This window comes from Acromyrmex echinatior, chromosome 1 (genome assembly GCF_024713525.1).
Source record: "Acromyrmex echinatior isolate Ae372 chromosome 1, ASM2471352v2, whole genome shotgun sequence".
Taxonomy (NCBI): domain Eukaryota; kingdom Metazoa; phylum Arthropoda; class Insecta; order Hymenoptera; family Formicidae; genus Acromyrmex; species Acromyrmex echinatior.
Genome location: NC_141852.1, coordinates 25,797,261 through 25,820,436, shown reverse-complemented (window position 1 = coordinate 25,820,436; position 23,176 = coordinate 25,797,261). Strand labels below are relative to the sequence as shown.

The 23,176-nt window shown below is 37.1% G+C and overlaps 1 protein-coding gene across 4 annotated transcripts in view; it reads left to right on the top strand.

The window, feature by feature from the left end:
* retn (retained) overlaps nucleotides 1–23,176 on the top strand; it is a 182,688-nt gene that overhangs the window by 93,919 nt on the left and 65,593 nt on the right. For all 4 annotated transcript variants that reach the window (XM_087413151.1, XM_087413143.1, XM_011052844.2 and 1 more), the window contains exons 2-3: nucleotides 21,389–21,583; nucleotides 22,349–22,768. In XM_087413151.1, the coding sequence (XP_087269277.1) occupies nucleotides 21,389–21,583; nucleotides 22,349–22,768 (615 nt within the window). The remainder of the gene's footprint in view (nucleotides 1–21,388; nucleotides 21,584–22,348; nucleotides 22,769–23,176) is intronic.

The following is a 23,176-nucleotide window of genomic DNA, read 5'->3' as shown; positions in this document are numbered from 1 at the left end:
AATCTTTTTCCTCTTCCTCGCACTTTCCTCGATCTTCCCCGTACGTCTTATATACACCGCGTGGTGCGTTTGTACGCGCCTTCACCACCGCCTCGGCACCTACGATACCACGCCGCCTTCTCACGCATATAATGCGGTACGCGGAATATATACATATAGTACATAGCGTACCTATGTAGCGCACTACCACCGATACTCGAGCTATATCTTTGTAGCGATGCGGTCGTATATCGCCTGCGGGAAATTACTTTATAGTACTGCAGTTCGGTATTAACAGGCAGCCGAATTTTTTTTTTATTTTGTTTCTGTTCTTTTTTTTTTCCTTCAACTTACATTACGTCAAATAAATCTTTTAACTATACAAAATCTCGGGCTCTCTCGCGTCAAAATCAAAATGGCTCGTAACTTAAATAGTCAAATCGATCATATACTTTCCCACAATGAATCATGCATCGTATTTATGTAATATATAATTTCGTAATACATAACCATCTAACGTCGAACGTAACGGGCGCGAACGTTCGACGGTTGGCGAAGAGTGGTAAGATGTTGTCGATCGTGCCGAGGATGATGGCGACGGTGCTACGCTCTCGCGTTGGTGTTGCATCGGTGTTGTGCCGGTCGTAATACATTTTAGCCGCGGGTCGTTCGTCCGCCAACATTATATTCTGCTCTATTATTATGTACGACGATGAGGGCCGTTCACCATCCCCGACGTCGATATGAAATTCCGTGGGCAACGATTGGACAGAGCTGAGGCTCACCCCGCGAAAAAAAGGAGTAGCGAGACCATTGCAGACAGGAGGGAGGCAGAACGTCGGAGAAAAAGGAGGAGGAGGAGGAGGAGGAGGAGGAAGAGGATGGAAGATCATTTCGAATATATCGTCGAAGCCGTTCGAATCGTACGGCCCGAGGGCACGCGGCAGCTGAATGTTCGCTGCAGCCGGCATTAAGAATGTGAACGCGATTGGACGAATCCGCGATCGCTCGGAGCCAGCGTGGCGAACTCCTCCGATTCTTCTCTCCTTCGCCTTCTTTCGCCGCGTATCTCTGTTTCAATTTCTTCCTAGAAAACGACTCAATTGGTAAAGCAGAGAGAACGGTTTTCTCTTGATGCACAATTCCGCTCATAACACTTTTACCGAGTGTAATATATGTATATATCGATTAGATCCGTCAGTCATTTAACTCTGGCTATTCTAACATAGTGAAACCTTGAGAAAAAGTTGATTGTTGGTAATATTGTGATGCACGGAAGAAATGGTTTTGTTAATAAGGTATCTAAAAATATTCAGCTGTGTAGATACAGATATTTGAAAATAATTTTGTTGGACATATAAGGCAAAATAATTACATAGGGTATTTAAATTCCTCGATAAAATGTCAAAACTTTTTGCAGTATTGCTTATCATGCTTGAGATTCCTCAAGTAAATATTTTGATGATTCAGCAAAATTATTTTTAAATCTGTATCTAGCTAAATTTTTAGATATTTATTTTAACGAAGTCTTTCTGTTTACAAGATATATTTACTCTTTGAAACCATGTCACTTCTCCGGAGCATCGATAGCGTGCCGGACTCGAAATTCGAGCGAATCGGGTGAATCCCAATCCCAGTTTCGATTCTTCGCGATGCTGCTCCGTGTCGTCCCTTCTTTGCGCTTCTTTCCGAGAAGCGAGACATCGAGCCGACAGGAACGAAAGTTCGCCCCGTAAAAGATCGACGTAATCGTTATAATTAGAGATCGTAAAGCGCGCCGAAGAGGGCCTCGCTCGCACGTTAGAAGGAAGGCGCCGGGTAACCGCGCAACCTCGGAGAACGAAACTTTGTTCGCGATCCGTGACTATAATCTCGATATAAGACCACGCCAATGGTCTTTCGCCAACACGAGAGACCGAGAGTACCAGCCGTATTCGATCCTTCGGAGATAAACGGCGCTTAATAACTCGCAACGAATCGCGAAGTTCTGCCGCATCGCTCACCTCGGGATTTCGCCGATATTAACGAACGTTTATCTTATCCGGGCGTGTTTAAACGTTGGCTCGTCGATACCGACAATTTCTTGCTCTCGACGCTTTATTTATTCGTTGGCAGCGTTGCATGTGTATACTCGCGAATCTTTTATTCACCGCTATAGTTCTTCGGCCGTGTATTAAGCGCAGAGGGTTCGGACACCTGTGCGGAGCGTAGACACATAACCGCAAAAGCGCTTAATGCACATTCGCAGACAACGCGCGAGGCCAGACGAATTTTATAGGTCGTTCGGGGTTTCGGAACTTAATAGCCGAATTCCACGTGCGCGCTCAAACGCGCTGCCTGTGCGCAACGTACGGCTGAGTTTTTTTTTTTTTTTTTTTTTTTTTTTCGACAACACTGTTGTACTTCGTCATGTTAATCGACGCTGTAAAATAATACTTTCCCATAATCGTATCGATTCCGCTGATTCCGAAGATATTGAATCGTCTCTGAGTGAAGTTAAAGAAAAGTTGCGAAAGAAAGATGAAAGAACAAGGGAACATTTTCACCTGTCGCTGAGAGTACGACATCATATATAGAGATAATTGAAAATCGTGATGACGCGGTAACGTACGATGAGCAAGGGCTTAACATTCGATACGTTTTACGCAGTTTGTCGTGGACAGCTGTCCCTCTTTCATTTCGTTAGACAGAAAGACACTTCGAAGGAAGCTGACGATGGTGGAAGGGTAGGAGGGATGGTTGGTCTTCCGCTCAAAGCGAGGTTGTTTTTTCGGCCGCTACGCGAAAGACTCGAACGGTTTTAAAGCCGCAATTTGTCCGGCCGAGAACCGACAATTAATATAATTACGCGTACAATGAGAATTACCATGCGTCTACCACGGTTGCGCACCGCACAGCTGTTTACCATCGTCCACCACTGTTTCTCCGTGATTGTGATTTTTTGCGATCGCGGCTAGACCGTAAAACAGACCGAGTCTGGTTCGCTCCAGAGAGGCGGACTTCGTCTTAGGTGTCTTCGTCTTTTTACCGTCCTCTCCCTCCCTCCCCCTCCTCTCTCTCTCTCTCTCTCTCTCTCCTTCTACAGCTTCGTAACGCCTGCAATATTTTTACCTTCGTCTTGCGCCTTATCGCCCGCAACTATTACCTGCCACCAGTGGAAAGATCGTTGCCGGTTATGTATTACCGAATTTATGAACCGTAGATGTTCCCGGGCGGATCTTTCTCCCGGGTCCGCGCGATCGTTACATTGTACTCGTATAAAGCTACATATCAGCTTAAGGGGTAAAGCTAACTCGATTAGTCGCATTATTGGTATCGGATAATATGCAACACAGGGGTTCCTACGCTACCGGGGCATATTAGTAACAGAATCCCTATAAGGCCGCCGCATTTGATATTACCTATACCCCGCCGCGAGCGAAACCGCCATAAGAACGGTGTGCATTTTCTCGCGATCGACCGACTCGCAGCCGCCGACTCGACGCCCCCCACCTCAAATGTATCGGTTATAAGCGGGGCATAAATTACTCAACCGGTAGAAAAATGTCGAAGAGGCGAACGGGCTCGACCCAAGTCATTCGCGGCTGTCGCTCTGATTGGCATACGCATTTAGATTTCGACGTGTATAAACCTACCTACAGTAAATCTATTGTTTGCAATACCGTGTCACGAATATGTGTATACGAAAACTATATTCTAAATTTCTTATAACGCAGATTAAAAAAAAATGAAAGTGAATTTTTATAAAAATATTAACTTTACAAGAATATTAATTTTATAATAAAATATAAACGAGATCAGCGTTTATAATCGATGCATAGATATAGAGTCTGCGATCATAAAAACCAATGTTTTATTTATATTCCTCGTTTACACATAAATTGGGATTTAGCGTTGAAAGGACACGCCAATCTGTCAGCGCTGCTTTGCTCTGGAACCACAGCGAGTAAACGCGGAGAACGGAGAGGAGTGAGGTGAGGTGAGGAGAGGAGAGGAGAGGAGAGGAGAGGAGAGGAGAGGAGAGGAGAGGCGTTGCAGATACGCGTCGCGGGACGCATGCTGCGTATCCGCGCCGCGAGGTCGCGTGCTGACACCAACCAGCCAACCACCTTCCTTCCCCATGGCAGGCCTTAAGTCTGTGGTGAGAAGCCCCGTGTTTACGGTATCCCGTTTCTTTCTCGTTTACGCTCGCGCCCTGTACACCGCGATGCTATACAACATTGGCGCGCGCGCAAAGTCATGTCAGCGCCCGTTATATGACCCCTTTTATATTCGATCTCCTTTCATGGTTTAATCGGCTGATATCGGCTGCTGCGTGAATAATTAGTTTATACCGCATCGCAAATACTTACAGTTGCGCTATATTTATTACGGATGTTTTGATAACTCTTTAATTATACGCGCACACTTTTACGTTTGTGAAACATGCAAGACGCCTGAGGTACCCCGCACACTTCCTTTCATCTTACAATTAGTGTCATGTACGTTTTCATCACTGACACCAGCTGTCTCTTTCTCACGTTGGTGCTGTAGCAGTCAAACGAGTAGTTTACCACGTGTCGGCTTGTTTTATCATAAAAACACTTCTTACTTACTCTTTACCTGTGGTGATCAGTCTTGCAATTCTTTTCAACAGAATTTAAGAGATATAAGTAATCGATCTCGTAGAGAGAAGAGAGGTAGAGTGCGAAGTAAATGTTTTCGCTGTATGAAAAGATTGTATTGAAGGCAAAAGAGTAGAGATACGTGTGTATCCATTAGGGATAATCTATAGAGATAATATGAATTAATTTGAATTAATAACTTGCAAAATTTTAATAAACGGTATGTTTTTGCAATTGCGGCAAGTTTTAGTTGCCATATCAGCACAAAATTTGTGAAAATATATAACAGTCTTATCTCTACCTGTCCTTAAAGTTGATGCTATACTTTTTGCAATGTACTTGTATGTGTGAGCGGAATTGTAATATTGTCGTTAATTATATACTATTGTCGTTAAAGCGGCAATAATATATAAACATATGGAAGTGGGTCGTAAGGTAATCTTTTATTACTGCTGCCATTATTATTAATGATTCTGTTTGCTGTCGTCGCAATTGCGATACGAATAGCGAGGCAAACCAAATTTTATGTTACCTGATATTTTCAAGCATTCGCAGAGCAGTTATAAAATTGCTGCGTGTTTTATTGAGCAAAACAGTTTGTCTGTAAATGATATACATATACCTAATGATAGGTATAATCATGTTGGAATAAGCAACTCACGAATATGATATTATTCAACGTATTTACGATATTACATTACATTCGTAATTCTCAACACAATCTTAACATACGATAAACTAGTATACGTACCGTAATATTTGCTCTGAGGCATATTTGATATTCGATACATGGTAAATCGCTTTCACGAGAGGAGCGCGAGATTGAGGAGGAGGAGGTGTGTAATATCGGGCCCTTTGTATAAAGTTATTCCACGAATTATATCGAGACATTGCGTGACTGCGAAAGTTCCCAAAAATTTCCGTAGGTAGTATAATAACGTATACCAGAATCTTCTTTTGATCTCGTGTACGGGTTGAGATGTGGTCGATAATTAGATTAATTAGCGTTTGTCGAATATAAAGCCCTGTAATCTGTTTGAATTGCCCTCGGTAGGAAAGAGTTTAATACAGGCAAGGAAGCTTTGCGAGCCATGGCGTGCCGCGGAGCGTAAAGAGAACAAAACGGATGTTCGATATAAAAGTCGGCGATTGATTCACGAGTGTCCTTGAAGTATGCATCGTTATAGCTATATAGGTGTATGTCGCGTGTGTTTTTCGGTATTACCGGATCGCAATCGTTGCAGCAATGAAATCTGCCTTTTCTTGCAGGAAATCCTAATTGCTTCATAATTGAGGCAGCAATCATTTCTGCGCCTAGAGTCATTAGCAAATCAGGTTGAAAGATATACAGGGAAACGTATAGCCCTCGAAATAATACCTTATAGGTGCGTAATATAATATAGAATAATATTTTTCGGTGTGACTTGACGTACTTTTACGTTAACGTCATTTATCGCGATTGAATTGGTCGTATAAGAGACAAGGCCAAGGTGTCCATTGTCCGTCATTTTTCGTCACTCGTCTCGAAGGCGAAGACGATCTCCTTCCCAGCATTGGCCAATGTACCTACGCGCTGCAACGACGATTGTATTATCCTGATAGTTAATGCTATTTCGCGAGCCAAGTTTGACGAGTTTACGACGCGATTCTACGAGGATACAGAACGGACGGTTCGTGACCGGCTTCCCCCGCCCTCCCCCCCCCGCCCTCCTCCCCTCCCTCTCTCTCTCTCTCTCTCTCTCTCTCTCTCTCTCTCTCTCTCTCTCTCTCTTCGCCTCCAGGAACGTTGATTTATGCCCGACGTTACCTTTGCCAATGGATTTACATCCCGATATTTATTATTCGCAATATTATCGCGCGCGCCTTTATTGCGTTAGTCGAAATGCCTTCACCTCGAAGACTCTGACCGTCCAGCCTCTTTCCACCTCTTTCTTTCTGCTCGTTTCTTTTCCTCCCAGTCCGATCCCTTCGCGGGCTGTCACGCTCGATGCAATCTCTTCTGGACCTTATATCAGTAGTCATCTTAAAGAGAATATTTATTGAACGCCGAAACGTACATCGAAAGAAACATACAAAGTTGATAATAATAGACATCTCTTGCAAATCTCTTCTGCATCGAGATTAAATTTACAAATTACGTCGATAGTGCTCGTTTCTACCAATGTAGAGTAACTATGATCTTAATTTATTTTTTTATCATTTTTTTCTCTAGTTTTTTAAGAATTAGAAAAGAGGATAAAGAGTAAATTAACTAGATTGAATTTGATCTATTGGTAGAAATGGGAAAAAAAGCTAATTGATGAGCTTCTTAAGATCTTAATCGAATAATCATCAAAGTGTCAGAGTACTGATTCATTTATAAGTACGATTTTATCGATGATTCTTCCGTATCCAGAATTCTCTTCCGCGAAGAGACTAGCGGCACGAGAACATTTCTCTGTCCAGTTATATATCATTAAATTAATGTTAAATGAATGGTTACGTGGGGGCGTGATTTCGGATAGATCGTATCCTCGGTGTATTATTCGAACAGTAAATTCGGGGCGATTATTCATTCAAGAAGCCAGAAGAGCCACCGTGGGCTCCCGTTTTCTAGCCGAGACACGCGATCGTCCCTCGTTGTCTTTGTCGTTGACTCTTTCTATCGTCTCTTTGGCGACCTTGGATCACGCCAAGTTTCCTAACTTGTGCCATCATGATCTATCATAGATATTTTTTAGTTATATCTAACATACCTATAATATGTGTTTCATGCTAGATCATTATAATAAAAGTTGTTACAATTAAATTTATTATTTTATACTCAGAGAAAGAGAGAGAGAGAGAGAGAGAGAGAGAGGAGGGGGAGTTTAATTAAATCATTTAAAGGTATAATACAGGAAATTCATTTTTTTGCATGCAAACAGAAAAAATGTTATGGTCAATTGGAAATAGTAATAATTTCGCCCATCAATACATTTGGCTGTGATAATCGTAAGATGAACATATCTTTTTACAGCGTTAAGATATGCTAATCACAAAGATATGATTATCACAAACATACTATAGTTCTAACCAAAGAATATATTAATGGGACGATATATTTTGGCCGTGACAAAAACCGTAGCCGTTTTTTTTTCCGTGAAGAAAATTTTTTTTGCTTCTCTTCCACGTCTCTTTTTTTTTATGTTGAAAAAAAATCTTTTAAAATATTTTATCTGCAGTAAAATTCAATAGTATAATATTGCAATATTCTATGTATATTTTGAGATATTTAGTTATATTTGTGGCATCATGGTCTTCGTGCAACATCGGTCATTCGCGATAGCACATGTGAAGTTCGCGGTTACCGTCCAACACACATCCTACCACAAAATTGCATCTTCTTTTCTTGCTTGTAACTTTATTATTGCTGCCAAAATCGAAAACTGCCATCTGCCGAAGAAATCGATCGCAAACCGTTGTTGCATAGAAGGATACCGCTCACATTTCCGGACGTGCTGAGAGGGTAACCGCAAGGACTACCGGTTAGGACACGGTACATTGTTACAACGAATCGATATCGCAGTTGAACGCAACAGTTTATATTCAATTAAGTTATTCACTTTCAATGTAATGTGAAAGAGTCATATTTTAGTTTTATACATACAAGTTAATGTAGAGAAAGGTGGTATCGAACATGGGCGTAGGGGGAGGTTCCATGGGGGAGGAGGGGAAGTTCAACCTCCTCTCACTGAAATTTTTGATTAATTATTTCATTTTGAGAGGGCCTCGTTAGCGCAGATTCTGATAGCATATATCCATTCACATCGGTCGGTGCCTCATAATTTACTAATGAGAATATTTTATTTTGAATTGGCCAATTAGCGATGTAGGAATATTCTTATGTAGGAAATTTCTCTTTCATTTTTAATTGTAAAAAATATACAACTTTATTTTTGACTTTGTGTGAATTTTTTGCTGTTATTAAAATATTTTTTTGTTTTCGTTATATAAGTAATTTTTAATATTTCTGTTCGAGAATACAATAACAATATTAAACAATTAAACATTTTGCTTGTAATAGCTATATTATTTTTCTTTTAAAAAAATAAGTAAAAGTTATATAATGTACAAAACGTAACATTTTTCTCCTTCAAAGTGAGGAGACATTAAAAGCTGTAAAAAATATCTAAATGGAATTCATAACGTTAAAAATTGTTGTAAATGTGCAACAACAAAATTGGTGACATTCTTTTCAGTACAATAGCAAAATCTTCTTCTTTTCTTAATTCGGTTGGTGCATGGTATATTCCTGGGTTAAATAAATCATTCTCCCGAAAAGAATTCCACGATACGTCTTACGACTTTATTTTGTTGGATAGAAAAAATTGTGTAAAAGTATAATATACATGTACATGATATGAAACATTATTCTTGTATCAGAATTGTTAATTGTATTTTTTTTCCTAAAAATAAAAATGCTCAAGATTTTTACATTTTTAAATGCTATTACATTTTACCATTTTTTATAAATTGGAGGATGGTATTATTGGAAATACTTTTTTAAAAACATGTTTATTACAAACTTTGAATAATAAATTTTTATTTTTTATTTTAGACATCTAAATTTCACATTTATAAAAGAGATAATTTTTACCAAGCTCTCTTCAAGGTTGGCATTATTTTCATAAGTCTATAACCTTCACAGAAGCAGACATTGCATTGAATTTAATCTTTGTAAAATTTTCTTCGCAAATGACGCAATTAGTCTTTTTATCACTTTGTCTACTATTTTCCTTAAACATTCATATTTTTTTACAACATTTGCAAACTTTTTATTTTTTCTTCACTTAGATCGTATCGATTCCACCACTTCTTTGTTTAATCAACCGAATGACGCGCAATGAAAAAAAACAATATATAAAACAAACAGCGATTTAAAATAAGAAAGATTTTAAATCCACAACTTAAGAAATAATAAATGTTGTTTATATAAAATATTAAAGACGATGTTTTACTTATACTTAATGATATGACTAGTTGATAAAGTTAACTTTGTGCCGCGTAAACAGCAGTTACACAACAAAATATACAATAACTCTGTCTCTAAACAACATTGCCTTTATTCAATATGAGAAGGTCCCGACTTTCACGTGTAGGTGGACTTATCAGTGATTTAGTAAGTGCTACCACGTACATCTAAATATCTTAAATCCTTGTTTCATACTAATCTCCAAATATTATCCAATCTTCCTCTACATATTGATTGCAATCTTTTAAATAATGCTGTCGCGAACAGATTTATGTATGTATTATTACATAAAATTTTTTAACTCGATTTTTAAATATTAATTTATTTTTATGCATGCACTCTGAAATGCTTTATATAAAAGATTTTATTGAGACTAGGAAATTTTTCTTGTTCATTTTATGACGCAACACTAAGTCACGAATTTTCCAAGTATGTATACCTAATTTTCTTGCTAGATTAGAAGCACTTTGATGGGTTCAAACATTAAGCTATCTTGAGAATGCAAAGTAGAATGCATTCAAATCTTAAAAGTATCGAAAAAAGTAAGGAATAGCTAAAAACACTTTCTCTGATATGACCAACACCAAAGTTATTATCATAATATACTCAGTCTTTTTATTTTATATAACTTTTTTCGTTATTTTTTTATCTTATCCAGTATCTTTTATTTTCCAGTTTTTGCATTTGTCGTATCGTCTTATTAAATAAGAAACATTAATTGGAAATAACATAAAAATTTGATTATATACAGATTTTCAGAAAGAAAGGCTCAGTCGATATTCTTTGGCATTCTTTTAGAATGTTTGTCATCACATTTGTCCTTCAATAATCACACGATCGATCTTATTTTTCACGTGGTCGAAATTTTATTTTCGTAACAATGATAAATGCTTGGAGAAACAAAAGTTCAGATTTAATATAGCCACTCTCTATTTTATCTTTTATTTACCTAAAACTAAGTTTATATTATCTATTATCAGGCAAAATTCCAAAAGTAAAGATAAAAATACCTAGAATTATATCATATTTTTATAATTTTATTGATCTGAAAGAATTTTACATATCAGATAAGCGACAATGAATGTTTTGTAAGCTATGGTCTGAAATAGATACTGCAGAAAAGAAATCTAGAATTTAAAGACAAAAGGAAAATGTATAAGAAGGAGAAAAACTGCGAAAGAATGATTGACAGATGCTTCTTAGTTGAAATTGAGACAATAAATTTTTCTAAATTTTTTTAAATATTTTGAAAAGATGAACTATCTTTTTAATTAAATTATGTTTTAAGTTTATCTTAAAAAGATAAACAGAATTTTATAGATTATTTTTCTTTATATTTTAATTATTTATGTGTAATTCATGATAAGCAAAAGAGAAAAAGGCATAGAATTGAGTTTATAGGTGCGGTCAAAGTCTTTTTTGCAAATACTTTGAAACATTTTATTGATCAATTAGAAGAGAGAATTTTACGAATTGACCAATCAAAGAATTCAAAACATTTGTGTAGCATTGTATCCTATCTCGTTCTTTAATGGCATTCCATGATATAACGAATATTAGAATATCATTGTTATCGAAATACTAGAATACCATCAGAATTATTCTGTCCATTCAGGTGCAATATAATTAAAATGACAAATACCTAACATTAATCACAAATATCTTACATTAATCTTTTGAATGTCTTATCTATAGTTGCTATTAAATGTATAATCAATATGACATGTCTTTTCGGAAAGAATGCGAGATAATTAGGTAGGAAAATTTTTTCAGGTAGTAACAGAATTCTTTTGTGGAAATTTTTAAATTCAAATGTTCTTGGAAAGAGTACCTGAAAAAGGTACTCTGGGGTTGATCTATCGATCGACTTTGCGAATAGTTTTGATAGAAAATTTCTCCATTCGAAATTGTTAGAATATGAAATATCAAATAAATATCAATAAATATATGTTTGACTACAAAAAACGTTGTGAAGCACGCTGTGTGGAGTATAAAAAATTTTTGTTGCCCGAAATATTTCTGTTTATGAACTTTGTATGAGTTTATAAAAGCTTCGCGTTAAATTTAAGCGGAAGATTTTCTATGTCGCAAACAATTCGGCTGGATGAGTTAATGGGTTATAAAATCGCGCTATAGCCTCCCGCTTTTCTTCGCTTGTCTGCTTCCTACACTGGTAAGCGCGTGTAACCCTTCGTGCACGTGGTGATTGCACGCTTCAATCCGAAGCCTCTCGTTTCTTCCCCCTGAATTGTCGGCACGCGGCTTAATTGTTGTCTGCCGGTAAGAACAAACGTTTCGATGCACCGACTACTTTTCTAAAGATCTCTCTCATTGCGAACTGACGCTCGGATGCCTCGAGATTCTTGGCAATCAAATTTATTTTAAGAAACTTAGATTTACTTTATATAATATTGAGACTACAACTCGCTCTGAACAATTGCGTAAAAACAATAAGAATGCACCTACAACTAGTCGATTGTAGTTTCATAACAAGCCACAATGATTGACCATCCTTTTCCCCGTATTTATCTGACCTTAACTTCAATAGATTCTTTTTTCATTTCCTAAGTTAAAATGGCGAGTATTAAAAGAATGTTTATTAATAATGTATTCGATCCAAGATCGATAATGGCGATCCAAGATATATGTAATGGAATGCAGTTAAACACGATACCGGAAAAAGAATATCAATAACAGTTTCCATTTCATTGTACCATTAAGCTATTATGTGTTTGAGAGGAAAGGAAAAGGCTATATAACAACTTGATAAGAATAAAAATATCTAAATTCGTAGATTTTTTGTTTGAGAACTTTTCAGTATATATTAGGTCATTTAAAAAGTATCCGCGGTTTTTTGTTCAATTTTTGAATGATACGGATACTTTTTAAATGACCCAATATATATGTGTTTATCTCACGTTAAATGATTTCACAAACAGTATTGACAGTCTTCTTGAGTAGAAACGTAGATTAGTTACATACACCGCGCGCGCGCTCACATACACACACACAAAATTTAGAAATTTATAATTTCAATTATTAATAATTCTTATATGAATTTTTAGGAATTTTTATATTTTATTAAAATATAAGAAAGTTTAGAAAGGAAAGATATTAAAATATAGAAAATCGATTATGAGATGATCAAAAAATTCGGTGAAAGGAAAAGTAAATAATTTGGAACATGTATTGCAAAGAAGTCACAATCTAACTCTCCACACTCGCTTCGTCAATGTGCAAGCTGTTTCTCTCTCCTCTTTGGATCCCTTTAAATTATTTTCTCAGCTTGAGCCTTCGAAGGCTTGACTTCGAAGGCTGAACATCGGACACCATACCGACACAGGAGACAGAAGAGGAAAGAGAGAGAGAGACATAAGTCGATCTTGCGACGCTCGTCGGGAAATCAGGATCGAGAGATGGCGATACCGAAATACCGAATAGTTGTCTAAAAGTGTGTGACGGACGGACAGCTGGCCGTCATTAAAACCCCATTAGCAAGGAGCTCTCCCCTCCGGAGCTCGCGAGTCAGCCTCTGAGTTCTAACAATATCTTCCACGACGCTTTACCACCACCCACGCTATTAATATTACTCTATACCTCCCTTCATGGCCCACTCGCATCCCACCCCGCCTTTTCACTCCGCTCCGCTTCTTGCCGTTGCGGATGGCCGAATTCCGTTCTTCAATTTAGACGATCCGTCACTGTCGTACGTTCGTTTGACTGTTTCGATGAATATCAGCTTATGAAATCGAAAACGTTACTCCCTTCAGGGGGGGGGAGGGAGAGAGGGGGAGGGAAGAGACTAAAGTGATTGCGTAATTTGTCATAGTTTTATTTCGGTTTCGGCACAGAAATAAATTCATCGCGATCGCGCGATGATGTTGCTCGCGAACGTCTTTCATCTAAGATGACCCTGTTCGATCAATCTGTCTTTTTCAAAGACCCGAGAGAAGAACGAGAAAAGCGAGTTTGTAGGAAGTCAGGAATGTGGGTCAAGTTCGAAATAACTATGCGCTGAAGTATGTCTGTGGTTTGTCAGCGGCGCAGTCGTCTCGCCATTCTGCCTGCTTCAGGTAGGACATAGATCTGTCGCGCGAAGATGCGAGATTTGTAATCTATCGTAATGCATTTTTCGATTACGACTGAATTATGATTATATGTTTGTATTTACATTTACATCGTGACATAATGAAAAAAAAAAAAAAAACGATTGATCTTATCTATTGCAAAAATTTTTGCAGAGGGATCGATGATACATCTCGAGAAAGTGCCTTTCTTAAGCGATCTTCGCTCCAAGACCGAAATTCGTTTCTTTCCTTGTCGCTTTTTCTTTCACTTCTTTCCCTTCCGTCCGTGACCCCGCATACGTCGGAGAAGATAGACCATGGAAGGAGGAACACGATGACGAAAGAAGGAAGAACGCAAACGATAGAGAGAACAGAGTGCGCGTGAGCCTTGCCTACGGTCTTTGTAGCCGGCAGATCAAACTCGGCGGGTCATTAATTAAATCTGGCGGAGCAGTCCGTCCGTCCGTCTTTCCACCGCGTCTCCGATTTACTTTACACGAAATACGCCACGGTTATAAATATGGGTGCTCACCCTGGAGACCCTTTTCCTCGAACTTGATCGCGCGGACCGCCCTCGAAGCGACACTCATGCGCGTAGCAGATCTCTGACATTATTTTTTCAAAGATATTATTTCATTTTGTTTCAAAGAAATTACACGGGAGAAAAAGAAGCAGCGTTTATAGAAACAGCACGTGGAACGTTTTATTACCGATATTCGTACTCGTGCGAATCTAGCTAACGTTTCTTTTAGGACAAATGTCTCCCACGAGGGCGTTCTCGAAGGCGTTGCGTAAGAACGAATCGATAAAAATAATTTGCGCTTGTGTGGTAAAAGTTACCGTGATTCCTCCGTCCACAGATCTCGAATCTGGCAAACACATGGAAGAGAAGAAAGACGCGTCGGTTCGGCCGACCCTCGTCTACCAAATGTCTCTTAAATAGCTTCTCCTATTATAGAGATACCTTTACCTAAGTAGGATTAAAGAAACCTCACCTCACATCTACGGTCAGCCCATATATTTTCCCCAATATTTTCGCGAGCGAATCGACAGCATGAAATCAGCATGGTGAAAATTATAAAAAGTGCCTTTTACCTTATTTCAGATCTTTAAATTAATAATAACAGCGTCACGCGAGTGAGAATTATACATGGGAAAGGAAAAATTATCGTGCTTTTCGATTAATACCGCTTCCCTGCGCAACTTCCCAGTGTTCCAAAGGACACTTCACCTAAATAGACAGTTCTGATCGATGTGTTTTCTCGGCGATATTGATAAATAAAAGCGATTACGGCGATGACGATTCCGATGGTCAATGAATTTATATACCTGACAAGAGTCCTGGAGGAGCCGATAAATCAGCGCTCTTCCGTTCACCCGGGCATCGGGTGGACGCCGGGGGTAATCTCTCAATCTAAATCGATCGATCTGCCAAAACGGCTCCGTTTCCGAGCTGTTTATCATCGGGCGCTTATGAATTTATTTTATGGACCATAGAGTTACACGCGTATTCCTCGCGCGCACGTACGAGAAAAAGATCGACCGATGAAGCCGTGATCCCTGCGTGGGAGCACCGCGGGAGGGCCTGCGGGAACTCGTGTAGGTACTCGTACTTTCATTCTTATTGGGTATCGATAAACGCCGGGACCATTCGTTCAATCGTTACTCTTCTCGCAACGTATCCGCTTCTATCTAATGTATTACGGATCGCCCGCGTGATTCTCGATGGACGCCACGAGCCGATGAATCTCATTCACGACGGTTCGTATAATAATGCCGTACTTTCTTTCTTTCTTTTTTTTTTAAATCAAAGTTCTGCAAAAAATACGTGAATTTTTATCAATTATCCATAACGCGCGCAGTGTCGTAGTGGAAAGTTGTTATAGAAAGGTATGGTAAGCACGAGAAAAATAAAAAACTATACTCGGACGAGCTGATAAGCTCGTTCGAATAGAGAATAAACGTAACTGAGTAAACGAGAGTAGGTATTGAAATACAATTCGAACTATAAAATTCGCGCATATAAATTGTCCTTGCGTGGTCTTCGCAGTAACGCGCATACATTTTCGCGACTTTCCCATTTGTCTATTATCACGATAAGCCTCGATACATGTTTTTTTTTTTTCCGCAGTAGCACAATTATTTGACCTCCCAAGTGGGAAAGTTCTCAGCGCGCAATTAATCACCGCGGCGTCGCACCATTTCGAATTCTCGGTAGTCCTCGTTTTGAATTCATTGCGTGCCCTATATCGCGTACACGCTTTTATCGGTTACGCACGGGAATCGCGGTGCCTCGCGTTCGTGGAATATGGTAAATAGCGAGTCACGGTGCAACGCTACAATATGTAAAGCAATTATTTTACAGTCATTTCCTTCGATATCGACGCGATATACTTGCGACTCATACCTTCTCGGCGTTACCGAGGAAATGAGTTCGATAACGTTCTCGATAACGCATCCTATTTCACGTGCGTTCGCACGTTACACGGTATATCTATTTTGTTGCACACGGCATCAGAAATTATCTGCACTATGTTGCGTAGATATTTCTATTCTCTCTCTCAGTGAATATTTATTTGGGTAATATTCGAAAATAAATATCCCACACGGGCGCATAGAATATTAAAATGAAACTATGATAATGTAAAAAGATTGGATTGTTAGCTATCGCGAAAAAAAAAAAGATTCGTAACAACTCGTATACTATAGATCTCAATAGTACTTATCGCGCTTTATCTTCCTCGCTGCCATTTTATAGTGATTTTCAAAATTTATATGTATACTTTGTTTTCCTTTTCACCTTTATAACTGGTACGTGTTTATAGTGCGACATTCGCGATCGTCATCAATAGTCACCCGTTTATCTATCTATTGATTTGCATACTTATTTTCTTTTTCGCCGTACTATTTATTTTTAGTAATATCTAATGGTATCGCACAGTAAAATCGCGAAATATGCACATATATAAAAACGTTTTACACATTTATCGCGCATTATTTTTAAAGATAATTTATAATTCCGATGTTTGATGGGACGCTCACTGATTCGTTATTTCTTGTTGATTTTATCTGTCTTTGATAAATTTTGCTTCTTTACTGTCATATATATCCAATTAAGAAAAATTCTCGACATATAACGTTTTTTGACTGCTAATGATGCCTTTATAATTTTTGACGCGCTGACGTTTTTCATTTCTTTTTTCATTTCGCGCGGTTATATCTAATCGTTATATATTTAAATCACATGTGTGCAAAATGCCATCCATAAAACCTAGACTAAATACTTCGACCGATCCGATCGACAGTCTTGATGGTCGGTACTTTTGTACGATAATATCAGCTGCATATCTACATATAGAAAATTATTTTCAAACTATCGATAAGTTTTTTTGCGTTTAATACAATTCAGTTTTTTGTCACGTAAAATATCTTTAGCCTTGCTGTTATTGATAACCATAATTGCAGCGATCATAAAAAAATAAGCTGTACTAGAGCTTTATTGTAAGATCACGTGATTCAGAAATAATAAAAAATAAAATAATATTTATGTTCCCTCTGTGTAATAAAGTTTCATATTAATCATTAAATTATCGGAAATAGAAGTAGATATGTAAAATGATTTATTTATATAATATTTAACGTGAAAATTATTACATATAATTATTTTTATGTGTTTATTTATTAATCCACAAATTGCATTTTATTATTCTACAAATACGCTGTAACAATTACATGCATCATATATATATATATATATATATATATATATATATATATATTATTTTTAAGTATAAAATAAAAAAATGACATCGTTATATAAATCGCGTAAGTCATTTAAAATCTGACAATTTTGATATTTACAAATGTGTTCAAATCGTATAATTGTTATAGTTGTGTTATCTTTTACACCTTGATGAGAAGTTTTTTTCAAATCTTTTCACGTTGCAATTTGTATGTCCGATAACATTATCCTTCCTATTCCTTTTCAATATAGTGGAGAACTATTCCATGAAGCTATAAAATAGTAACACAATTTAGCTATGTAATGACTTGAAAAATATCTAGCTAATGCCTCTCTCTTTCAACAAATGCATACTATATTTATGTCGTAATTTTCAATATGTACAGCAAATTGTTGCACTTAATAAAAGCTACGCGATATTAATTAGATAGATTAAAGTTGTAAATATAAATATCCTGAACACACAGAAGAAGTAATAACTTCTTCTTTTTAACTAGATTCATAAAATTCAGATCATCTAGACGATTAACAAACTGAACTGCATGTAAAAATTGCGTTTTAGTATACATATTGTATTCTTATAAAATTATAATGATGAAAAGGAATTAAGTTACTCGCATTTTGAGTAATGAAATTATATAACTAATATAAATAACGAACTATACGAACTTTGTTACGATTGATAATTAAAATTGACAGATATTCATATAATTGATGTTTCCTCAATTAAATGCGATAATCTTGCAGTAATTAGAATATTTAGAGCCGTATATAGTGCCTGGAGCATTTAGGCGATGATTTACAAGCCACACCGAGACACAAGTATATATGCGAGAACGTATGCACATACACGCACCCACGAGTCTTTGTTGAAGAGTGTAAGCACTTCCGAAGAGTGGAAACTATAAAGTATAAACAATAAAACAATCGGTTGGTGATGGTATGGCGATAAATCACGTGGACATTGCTATCTGCAGTGGCTGCAAAGGGTAACGCGCCGCGACTTAGCCTTCGATAAATTTAGCTATTGTCGTGCCTAGGATATATTAAATCTCGTTAAAATGTCTTTATGAAACCACAACGCCATGGATTATGAAAAAAGGAAGAGTGAGAGGCAGAGAAGAAAGAGAGAGAGAGAAAGAGAGAGAGAGAGAGAGAGAGAGAGAGAGAGAGAGAGAGAGAGAGAGAGAGAGAGAGAGAGCGCACATCAATTGTTTGTTCAAAGCGACAATCTTACTTCCATTGATAATCTGTGTTGATTTATTCAATTCATCTCTAATTGCTATCAGAAATAACAAGAATAAAAATAGATCGTTACGACATAGTTTTTTTGCGAAGGTAAATATCGAGAAAATAAGGCGTGATTCCTAATTAAATGAATATTCATACGAGTCCAAGTTTCAATAGAATAAATATTAGCGATAAAGTTGAATTGCAGTTAGCGATAATTATTAAGTGAAAAATTTTGTATGAATCTTCAAACAGATCTAATCCGATTAATAATAATTGAACGCGTCTATCCACTTGAGGATATTCGTTGCGTCGACGGATGCAACCGACGTATTTCCTCCGTCACTTTCCATACGATATTCAAACACCTACGTGCGAATGGTCGGTTCGGACTAGAACAATGGCATCCTCGAATGCGGCTCTACCGTGATTATTGTAATGACGGTACCGTCCGCAAACACTTGAATGATATAATTCGTAACCCCACGCCACGGTGAGAATAACGATGCCACAGTGCTAACCACCGTAATTTCTTTTCGCGCCTTCTTTCCGACGCGCGGCGATTTCAACAATATTTTTCTCGTAAACACTTGCCTCCGGAACACACAACGACTTTCACGATTTGTTATCGGAATGAGCCTTTGAACATTGACACATATGTACCATTGATATCCGATAGTGGATAACGTAAAATTTTCTTGAAAACACATCTTTCACCACACATGTTTAATGCTTTACCATTTGTAATTTTAATTTACGTATAAGAAATATAATATAATTCACATTATTGGATAGATAAGAGATATATATATATATATATAGACGAAATAAAAATATAAGCAAGGTTTTATAACAGGTTGACCGATCGAAATCTCAGAAACGAACTTGTTTCGTATTTGATTAGGATTTTATTTTTTGCCGCTCATTCATTTCCTGACCACCACCGTAGAGGGTCAATATTATCACACGTGCTCAGAATGCCGACAGAGAGACCGTTTGTCACTCCTCGCCCATCGGATGCCTTGTCCTTCGATCGTAGTCCCATTTAAGATTGGGCCCGACATCGGTACATTTACCGTTGAATCCACTTGCATCTCCGATAAACATATATTTACTCAAGTCCGCCCTTTCCAGGTAAAAGCTCGCTTCTTCGCCATTTGAATATACTCGAAGCTTCGGTGAATCTATTTGCATCTTCTTTTAGATAAAAGGAACACTCCCTAAAATAATGAATAGTGAAGTCTCTCTCTCCTCTCGAATGTCACTTCTTTTGTTTTCATCTCTGTAATGTTCTATTATGGATAAAATATATGAGATAGATGAATACATATATGTGAAATATACACTGTTAAATATTAAAGGAGTAATGGTAATCTAATGATTTCCATGAATTTAATATTTCGTTATTTTCACCTTTCATGTATGCCAAAATATAAATCAATCCATTTCTCTTGTCTCAAAGTAAATATCCAAAGTAATACTATATATGTATTTAGTAAATAGTAAACTAATTTTTAATTAAAGTTGATACATTTTCTTGAATTAAATTAGTTAACAATATAATATATTTATTAGAACCGTATATGTGATAACATAAATTATAGACATTAATGCCTTAAACGGTCTAGCTGGATCTTAAATGCTTGTATGATTCTGTGTAAATTTATGTACTACGTAAGTAAATGATTTTTCGGTCTTGAAACGCTAACTTTACTAAATTATCAGCAGGAATATCACATGAGTTAAACTAGTTGACTAGCAAAAATAGTAATAAATTAGTTAACTCTATTGTTGCAGTTAAATTAACGATAAATAGGAACAGTAACGACTTATAGAAATAATAAATTAAAAATAACAAATTAGGTATAACTTGACATTATGAATTTAATAGTATAATATACAACATATTTATAAAATCTAAAGATTATATAGATACATTTTATTGACGCGCGATTAGATTTTTAAATTTTTTTTTGTCTGGTTTAAAACATATATACATATATACATATATTTCGTGATCTTATCTAGGAAACAAAAATTAATGCGCACAAAAAATGAATATACGCGAGTCGATGCTCGCCGTGTCTGAGAGTCGCGAGCGAGACATTTATCGAGAGGTCGAGTTAATTTCAGACGAGGAAAAAATATGGAGTGTCCATCTCTTTTTTTTTAACGATGGCCATTTCCGTTCCCAGTAATGTGACTTGTACATTTTTATGCCGGCTCCGGTGCAATGGGCACAATCGTAAAACACTTATGACACCCGTAGCATAATAATGTTACTTGATAGCGGCTATCTCGGTGTAATATAACTCATCGCATTCGCCATTTTCCTAATTAATGTTTAATGCCTCGCTATCTGCCCTTCCTGTTCACGATTAAACTCGCATGCATGATTGATATTATGTTATCAATAAATTCCGTTACTTTTTATTCAGTTCAAATAACACGAATTACAATTAACATCGACTGTGAAATTTTCATGCGCTCGTAAGTTGACGCAAATATGAATCGAAAGATAGAGAGAATAGGAAAAGTTCGCACAATTACCAACGTATGAAAATATTAGTAACGAATAGCCAATTATTATAGTAAAAAATTATCATTTGCTTTTATAATATAACTTATCGCGTCGTTTTCAAGTGATAAGAATAACATGCTTGTGCATTGCGCATATCTTTATGATTATGCATGGATATATGCATCTAATACGAAGTAGAATTTTATTTTGAACAAAATGAATTATAATTTTTGTGTTCTTTGACGATTTCAGTATCAGGAAGGGAGGTCGGAAGATGAATCAGAAATCGATGATGAAACGCAAGATGAAGAAGACTTACTCTCATCGTCACTTCAAGTCAACCCACAAGTGAGTTTGGATGCAGCTGTAGGTGTATCTTCATTAGTACAGTTGAACAATTTAATGACCACGCATAATCCACAGATACTAGCGAAATTGAGATTGGAGGTTAGTAAGAGAAGTCTTTTCATTCTTTTTATTCTTATCTATATATTTAATCTATCGCTCGTTTCGCATCTCGTTAAATATGTAACTATCATTTCTTGTTTTGCTGAGTATTCTCCTGTTGACGTGCGCGCCAACAAGAGAAAACACATGCAGATTTAAAAAAAAATAGTCTTGTTGTTAAGAGTTCCCTGTCATTCGCCCTGCTGAGTTTCCGTAAAGATAAGCAGTCGCATAATTCGTCATAAAACTTGCTCGGCAGGTTCGAGCGTTCGTTGACCTACAAAAGTGCCAAGGTAGAATGACACGAATCGTAGAAAATCATGAGATAGTCGTAATAATAGACGTTGACAGTCATAAATGAATTGTCACCGTGACAACAGTCCAAATGACCGAATGACAGATCTGGGCAAGCGCAAATATCTTCACGATCTGATAAGAAGTCACGTGATTTTGTGCATAATAGTATTTGTCCGCAGTGCGAAAATGAAGAGAATCTCTTGCAAAATTGGAAAGTTTCAATAAAGATAATTGATATTGCACTTCTTACTGAATTACAACTAATTAGAGTCATAACGCTTGCAAATATATTTTTTAGTAAAAGTTAATTTATCAGTTTTTTGAAATGATAGAATAAATCTTTGTCCAGTTTTCCTATTTATGAAAAAGGTGTCCTGATGTCAGTTAATTACTCGAATAAAAATTATTTTTATCGTTCGGTATTAGCTCGATTTTAATTAATTCTCCCTTTAATGATTGTTTTTATAGCAAGCCGAGGCGGATATGTTACAAGGTAGAAATAGTTTAGAGGTTCTACAGGCCGCAATGAACAGTAGTTCCTTCGGTAACTTATTTCCACCTTTATACTTATCGTCGCCGCCACCACCGCCGCCACTACCGCCATCATTATCATCACAGCCGTCGCAAAACAATCATTCGCAAATCGCGGGAAGTCTCGGGAATCAAATCGGTGAAAATCAAGCGTTGGCTTGCTCCACTACTTCCTCCAGACCTGTTGCCACTTCGCAGTCCAACGAATCCTCGCCACCTCGCTGCCGGAATAACGGAGAGTCACAAGGAAATTCCAGGAATAACGGAGAAGCTCGTGAGGGTGAAACTCGTGCGGCATCAGTAAATAGTCAACATCCACCTGGAACTAATTGGAGCTTCGAAGAACAATTCAGACAGGTGCGTCAGGCAAATACCTAGCAAGTACGTACGTACGCCTTCCTCAGCTTGTCGGGAATGATCGTGCGCTATCGCCGTATTTTGGCCGACTAACATATTTAACGTACCGTTTTCATTGTCTTTTTTCCAATTTTTTTCCCTCTCTTTTCTCTCTCAGTTTAATCAAACTTACGTTTTATAAAAACAATAACATTCATTCATACCAATTTTTCTGAATTATATATTACGTACGTATACAATTGCGGAGAAGGAGTACAAAATTTTGTACGCTTAATGCTTTTTGTGGAACGCTAAAAATTATTAGCTTCATATTCGAAATCTTATCGAAATCTTATGCTTGATTATTTCCGTCTAAGTCGAACGGTTTGTAAAGTACGTCTCGAAGTGAATTTAGCAAAATAAAGGGAA